Here is an 8,149-nt window from a genome sequence, read left to right on the forward strand (position 1 = left end):
GCTCGTGCTTCAATCTTTCAAGCAAATATGAAATTATATAGTAATAACAATAAAGTTTTAAAAAATAAATATTGGGAGAAAAAACAAAAATAATGAATGGGGGAGACATGAGAAAGAAGATGATCTACAAATATGGGTCGGGTATGGTTTGGATTTAAAGTAATATGGTAGAGAATTGATGTGACTTAAATAAGATAGTGACTTTTTAACTTTTTGTCATTTTTTAAATTATGGCAAACAAGGCCTTATATTGGTTACCATTTCTGATTTTTTTTTTTTTTTTTTTTTTGTGAAATCAAAAAATTATTATTATTATTTAAAATGGAACATATTATGTACTCTAAAAATGAATTATATCATATAAATTGAAACGTGGTATTGTATTGACCACATCTAAAATAATTTTGATTTAGGCTATTTCATTTTTTTGTTGCATAAGATTATTTTGGGAAGTAGTTATTTTAATTAATTTAATTAAAAAAAATTTACAAAAAGACGTGTAAAAAAAGTAGGGACGAGAGTTGATTTTTTTTTAGTGACTTTTTGACTATTTTAAGATATTTCCAAAATAGCCCATAGTATTGTTATTTCTGAAAACACCCTATCATTTAATTTGTTTTGCTTTGAAAAAATATTCACATAGAAATGAAAATGTAGGGTATTTTCAAACTTTGCAGTATTTGTTTTTGAAAACACAAAAAAACATCAAAAATGAAAGTGATAGTTAACAGATCCTAAAGTGTTTTCAATTTTATAGACACATATATTCTCCTTGGTTAGCAGCAGGTTGAATGTTTCAGAAAAACTAATTGCTAACATTTGTCGTCTTCCTATCATTAAAAACGACTGGTTACTATGTATTAACTTTTAGTTCCTCATTCTTTTGTGGGAATATGTATTAACTACTTGCTCAAGTCATAAATAAATGAGTAAATCTAAGTGCATAAATGATTTTTACAAAATAAGACACAAATGTGATACATATGATGAGTCCCACACTGTAGACACTATATGTGAGACACACCTTTTATCTCGTGTATGCTTTTCATTATGCGAAAATCATCTTTGTTCATATTCATATTTGCTTTATTTCATCACTACAACTAGTCCCACAATAATCAAGTATGAAGTATGATCACATTGTCAAACAATCGTTCACAATAACTCCAACAAAAGAAAGCGTTCTTATTCTTTTGGAAAAAAAAAAAAAAAAAAAAAAAAACTATTAAATGTAAATGTCACAACCTTTTGCGACTCAGAAAAAAAATGAATTTTTTTTCCTCTAACTTGAAATTTTAATGCCCAAATGACTTTTCATTGTTTTCATGAACCAATTCTTTTATACAATTCTTTTACATGAATGCTAACAGAGTTACCAATATCAAGATGGATTGTCATCCAAACACATTACAGAGACTCTAACTATAACTAGTTTTCTCAAAGTGGAGAAAAGCTTTCTTACAATTCTCACACAGGGTTAAGGGTTCTTCTATGAGCATATCAGATTGCACAAGTCCTCAATCCTCGCTTGTGAGATGTCAGTGAAAGGGAAAACCCTGAACTTGTCACTACCCTCGCAAGTCAATGTCAACCGCCCTGTTGTTACCTCTGTCTGCATTTACCATAAAAATAAAAAGGCTAAAATAAGAATGGATTTTCAGCTGTCTGGCGCCAGATGTTAGTTGCACGACAAGGACAAAAATAAGACTGCATTTGAAATTATCTTTTAGAATGGCATGTTGAGCAATATTTACCATGCTAGAAATTAAATTACTTCTTATCTTTTAAAAAATGGCATTCACATTTCAGTGTGTTATCATTTTTGTATTTTTCTGCTCATATAGGTTGCTTATTCAAATGTCATCTTAAAGTTCTGACTTAAGAATATACCTCGCAATGCATTGGTTTGTCATTGCAGCTCCACCATTTGGAGGGAACACAGTCAACATATTGACACCATCCACAGTACTTGCTCACGTTTACGCCATGAAGAACTGCAACAATAACCCCTGCAAGTCTGCATATTGAAGAGACTCCTCTTATAAGATCCCGTCTAAAAAAACCAACACTATATGATGCAGAAACATAACATGTTATACAAACAAATATAAAAAAATAAAAATGAACTCACAGAAGACTGAAAAGAACAAGAGAAACAGTCCTCAGCACAGGCTTGTCCAGTTTCTGCCTGAGTTTGACAGAACATTTGACATCATATTCAAATAAACCTCCTTTATTTTGAGCCATCTTCCCAAGTAGAGGATTGAATAGGAGCGCAAAGCCAAGAAGGAATCCCGATATAAATCCTCCAATATTTGCAAAATTGTTCACATAAGGTAGCAGACCAAGTGCAAGATTGATCACTGAGATAGACAGAATGGCTAAAAGAGCCGAAAGCTGCAATAAAACAAAGGCATCAACAGCCAATGACAAGTCCTGTGGATACAAGGAAATATTGAGGGGGTGGGTTGAAAAGTTGAAGAACCTTGTTGCTGTGAAACTTCCAGTTTCGGGTAAGCCCTGAAAGCATGGCACCTAGCAATCCAAATAGAGCACCGGATGAAGCAACTGATGATCTGTCTAGGAGAAATAATGATGCCACAAAACTACCACTAAAAGCAGAGAATACGTAGATAATCCCAATTCTAACTGCCAAAAAACAAAAACAAGAAGGTGGTTCAATTTCTGGAACAAGTCAGTCCTCAATAAATTCTCCCTTAGTGAAACTAAATAAAATTAAAAAAAATGAATGCTTACGTGGTCCAAATTCTTGCTCTAAGTGAATTCCAACAAAGATAACACTGGAAAGGTTAATAATAAGGTGGACAATCCCCCCATGCAACCATGGGCTAGTGAAAAGATGCCAAATATTTTTGTGATGTTTTGCCAAAAATGTCTGTCGAATTGCCCCCATTGTATCCAGCCTGAAACAGCAAGAACATAAAATAATTGAAGCTAACAAATAACAAATTGCAGGTACTTTAACTTTGGGGCTATTAATTGCTTGAAAATGAGTTATGTGCTAAACCAACATCAGATGAGATATAATATCTTTATGGTTACCAGACAAAACTGCAAAATGATTCTGAAGAAGAGTTTTTTTTTTTTTTTTAAATAAAAAAAAGAAAAGAAAAGATGTCTTCATTCCCAAAGCACACAAATGCTTCTTACAGCAGGTTCATTCATTCTCAAACATATTGCAAAACACAGACTGGGTTCACCATTTAAAAGGTATTGGTTCAGTCAACTCCAGGGATAAGGTCAGAGCCTATAATCCTATAACAAGAGAAAAACACAAGGATCGTGTTTCAAAATACATCAATTGAAACAACTGAAAGAAGAACAGAAAGAAGAATGGAAAGATGTAAATTGTTTTCGATATCCAAAGGCATTTATGGTTGTACTTGGAATTATTTCATGACAGATTCATATTTCACTTGGTCACAACATTGAATAAACATAAGTCTCTATGATGGTGGGATAAAAGGACCCCCAGAATAAGTTATCGCTGGTTGAAAAATGTGAACCAAATGTGGGCCTATCCCAATATAAAATAGTCGTATCCCACCCCCCATATCCATGAAAACATGGCATAAGAGTCACCAAGGTTCTGAAAAGTAGTTCCAGTCACCGTAACGGTGGCGGTGGCGGTGGCGGTGGCGGTGGCGGTGGCGGTTGCACAGCGTAATGATTGCAGTAACCGGAACCATAAATTTTTTTATTTTTCACCCAATTTGAAAAAAATTTACCGATACACATATTTTTTTCTATCATCATATTTATTGGGTTTTAAAATAAATATTGACAAATTTTTGTAAATTTTTAAATATGACCTAATATATTTCATATTTTTATATCACTATAAACTGAGTTTTTTATATTTTATTTTAATAATTAATGATTTTATATGTGATAAATCCATATTACGTTTGTGGCAAAAATATATACACTATTGGAGTTAGATGTATAAAATTATTTTTTTAATTATTATACTTGTGGAAGCATATGCAAATTTATAATTATAGGTGTTATGTTTTCTAGATATTTTGCCAAAAAAATCAATCACTTACTATTATATATGAGATAAACAATGACAAAAATAATAGAATAAATAAGAGCCTAAGTATATATATATATATATATTTTTTTTTTTTTAATCAAGCCAAATAGATAATGACCACACTTATTATTATTATTATTATTATTATTATTATTATTATTATTATTATTATTATTATTATTATTATTATTATTATTTTCAAATAATATATAGATAGACACATACAAACAAAATGATTGAGTGATAGCAGCTGAATAGAATAACATAGGTCTTACAGGTTCAACAAATCAATAACATGTTCTTCATCTTCCCTCTTCTTTCTCTCTATCTCTTGCTCCTCTATCTTCCCTCTTCATCTTCCCTCTTCTCTCTCTATCCCTCTTCTCCCATTTTTAGTTTTTTTTTTTTTTTTTTTTAAAGAAGCAGTTCAGAACCGTTACGTAACGGTGCATAACAGGTTGTTACAGCCGTTACGACTGCTACAGTCAACACACCTGTAAATCTCACTCACACTGCAAATCACTGCAACCATTATGTAACGGCGTTACATAACGATTGCGACCGTTTTTTAAAACCTTAGTTCCTATAGAAAGTTTTGGTTAGATGCTACCAAAAATATCACAGCAGAAATAAATCAAAAAGCACACCAAAAAAAAAAAAATTTATCTAAGTTTTGAGGATATTAGTTAAACACAAAATTACCAGCAATAACTTTTTCTTTGTTTTTTTTATTTATTTAACATAGTTTTTCTCATCAACCGAATGGGAGTAAAACAGAAAATTCCCAAAATTTGAGAGCCGCAACTAACCAAAAGCACATCAAAATAAATCTTCCGGAAGCCCTAATTAACAGGCAACTATAACCATTCATTTTCTTTCCATTCAACTTTTCTCAAAACCAAATGGAAAAGACCATATATAAAAGCACGAATAGCTTAAGATTCAAAACAAAAACCAACCATATGCATTAACAACAAAAAGTTGTTAGAAACCCTAATTCACAACATATCAATTCATGTGCAATGGATAGTGCTTTTAGTTCTCCAAATTCAAAGAAAATGTGCAAGAAAAACCTAATCCAAGTAAACTAACGAGAAAAATGGACATGAAACAGTGTTGTTCTGCCTACGTGTCAAACAAAACAAGAAAGTAATCTGAAAACACACACAATTGGCAAAAGAACTAGTCCAAAATTAACGAAATACTCTGTTTGGACACTCAGAAAATGAGGGAAAAAGAAAAGTAACAAGAAGCCAGATGAAATAATGCAGAATGAAACCCAATTACACAAAGATTCAGGCAAGAATATCCAAAATAAGAACAAGAACACTAAACCCAAATAGAGAAAGCAAGAGAGAAGAAGAAAATGACTGACGCGGAAGAAGAGGGGCCGAGCAGGGGATTCTCGGAGAGTGGCTGAAATGAGAGTCGTCCGAGGGGTTTGAGGGCGCAATCGCGGTGAGAGTTTTTCCAGCAGTCGTTGACGATCATGGTGGCTGCGAAAGCCACAAGGTGGAGGATGACGAAGAGAGAGATGATCCAAGTGTTCTCTCTCCTCTGCGATAAGGGTCTGAAGAAGGGGACTCTCTGTTCTCTCCCCAATTCGTCTGAAGCTAAATCAATGGAGACACGGGGCTGTGGTGCCTTGATTTCGATAGGGGTGTGGTCTTTGGTGGTCATCGCCATTGATTTTGCAAGAAATTGCAAGTGGCTATGGACCCCAGACAGAGAGAAAGAACAAGAATCTTCAAGATGTAGTGTGTATTTGCTTCAAACCATCGAGAGAGAGAGAGAGAGAGAGAGAGGTCTCTCCAGAGGCAGTTGGGTATGGCGGGATAGAGATTTTCCCTTTAGAAACAGTTAGGCTTGGCGGGAATGTATGACCGAACTTGTAAATTACAGTTAGCTCCGTTTGTTTCCGCGTGTAATTTACAATTTTTATTTTCGACAATGCTACGTAATTCAAATTTTGTGGTTCAAAAGTGACTTAAATAGCCAAAACGATGTTCTGTACTCAAAACGACGTCGTTTTGGCCATTTGAGCCACTTTTGAATCACAAAATTTGAGTTACGAGACATTTTCCTTTTACTTTTTAGCAATGTTACACAAATTAAATTTTTTATTAAATAAATAATCAAATGTCTTACATATGATACTCATGTCACAAATTTAGTCATTTATCTAGTAAAAAATTTAAACTTATAATATTTCAAAAAAAAAACAGTAAAATAATTTTTACCATTATTCCAAACGATAAACTATCAAAAATTCCATATGTTAATTTTTGTGAAATTTACTCTGAGTTACGATCGCTCTCAACTTATTTAAAAATTTTAAATAAGTATCATACTCATTACCGGAACGTCATCTGATACAGGTACCTCCTGCCTACCATGCCTGCCACGCCTACCACGCCCTCGTCCTGACATCCTAATAAAGGTAACCAAGACTATTAGCATATTCACAAATGTGCCGAAGCTATAACACTCGCGTCCTAAAGCATGGACAACTGTAATTCACTTCACGTAAGCACATAAACACATAAGCACTTACGAATTTCATTTCCGGATAATGATAGTTCCGAGGCGTTACTAGAGTTCCGGTTAGAAACAGCATTGATCAAGTGTCTTTCCAATAAGACTCACAGAAACCCAAGGATCCAATCAACATCCTAGAAACTAAATCTCATACCCACATAGTCACATAAGCATGTTATCAATTAAGCACATAGCGTATGACACTACATCTAAGTCTCTATCAAGCGAAACAAACCCATTGTGATCCCAATCACTTCCCACGTACCCAAAGTATTCGAACCCGGTACGCTCTGATACCAAGTTGTAACGCCCTCAAAATAATAACATTAAACCCATCAATATAAACATACATTTATATACAAACGATCCACATTCTTCGATTCATCAGAGTACTTCATTACAAAAGTATTACATGTTAACAACAAAAGCAAATGCCCTAAGGGCTTACAGCTTTCTAAGTTAACACTTGGTTACAAAAAAGAAAGAGTACTAACTCAATACATATTAAGCCCTTGGCTTAAATTTACATGTAATACATCAAAATAAATAAAAGAAGAGTCTTCAACTCTCACCATCATCCAAGTTATGTCCTTGGAGGTGGCATACTACCTGCACCTGAAAATAATGTCCCATAAAGGGTGAGCCAACGCCCAGTAGAGATATGCTAAACACAGTATAAGCAATGACTAAGACATTAGCAATTGATAAATGTTCAATTTTCATGAACCAATCCATAATCCATATCCATTCCATGACTACTATGTTCATGTTTCGTTTCAGTTTTCATTTCTTGCCAATTCCACAATTTACATCAATGGCTCAGAACCTGGCCAACCACTTATATGAGACAATGATTCATATTAAACATTTTCCATTTTTACAGTAGATAAACATATTAGTTGTATCAACATCTCAACAGATAAGCATACAAGTTGTATCCACATTTCAACAGATATGCATATTAGCTATATCAACACTTCCAATGACAAGCATATGAGTTGTATCAACACTTCCAATGATAAGCATATGAGCTGTATCAACACATTATCTGACAAGCATATGAGCTATATCAGTGGAGTCCGTCCCCTATCTCCTCCCAAACAACATCCGGTTTAGAGGTCCATCCATTATCTTCCCCTAAACCGTGGAGTATATCCCCTATCTCCTTCCACACACACAACATATATACACAAAGGTCATATACGCAATCAATCAATACATAACATTAATGTATTCTATCAACCGTCATACTCTATGACATATCCAATTGATTAGTTTTAGTTTGCCTAATCGTCATGCATTGTCTACAACAATCAAAACTACCCTCCACCGGTAGCCCAAGCAATTATTTCTAAATAGATAATAAAAGCTCCAACAGATAAAATATCAATGTTTTCAAAAGCGAGGGATTTATAAATCCAACTCCATCATTTTACAACATAATGAACCAATTTCATTATTTCCAACTCAATTCCATAAGTTCACAATTTTCCCAAATTAATTATACCAATTAATTTTAAACAACAAATTAGAGCTTGCACCCCCAACTCT

The 8,149-nt window shown here is 33.6% G+C and overlaps 1 protein-coding gene across 1 annotated transcript; it reads right to left on the reverse strand.

The window, feature by feature from the left end:
• Window positions 1-1,271: 1,271 nt before the first annotated feature.
• On the reverse strand, window positions 1,272-5,970 carry KOM (Rhomboid-related intramembrane serine protease family protein). The gene is made up of 6 exons (XM_082920494.1): window positions 5,436-5,970; window positions 2,758-2,924; window positions 2,486-2,649; window positions 2,132-2,397; window positions 1,891-2,017; window positions 1,272-1,612 (listed from the first exon to the last, which is right to left on the reverse strand). Exons 1-6 carry the CDS (start codon window positions 5,744-5,746, stop codon window positions 1,490-1,492), a joined length of 1,158 nt encoding a protein of 385 aa, XP_082776620.1. The 5' UTR covers window positions 5,747-5,970; the 3' UTR covers window positions 1,272-1,489.
• Window positions 5,971-8,149: the final 2,179 nt, after the last annotated feature.

Source organism: Camellia sinensis, chromosome 3 (assembly GCF_055761805.1).
Source record: "Camellia sinensis isolate YWXY chromosome 3, ASM5576180v1, whole genome shotgun sequence".
Classification (NCBI taxonomy): Eukaryota; Viridiplantae; Streptophyta; class Magnoliopsida; order Ericales; family Theaceae; genus Camellia; species Camellia sinensis.

Coding starts and splice junctions, on each gene's coding strand:
- KOM (XM_082920494.1), bottom strand. CDS start 5,746: ATGGCGATGACCACCAAAGACCACACCCCTATCGAAATCAAGGCACCA. Junction 2,925..5,435: donor CTCGGCCCCTCTTCTTCCGC/GTCAGTCATTTT, acceptor TTGCTGTTTCAG/GCTGGATACAATGGGGGCAA. Junction 2,650..2,757: donor AGAGCAAGAATTTGGACCAC/GTAAGCATTCAT, acceptor GTTTTTTGGCAG/TTAGAATTGGGATTATCTAC.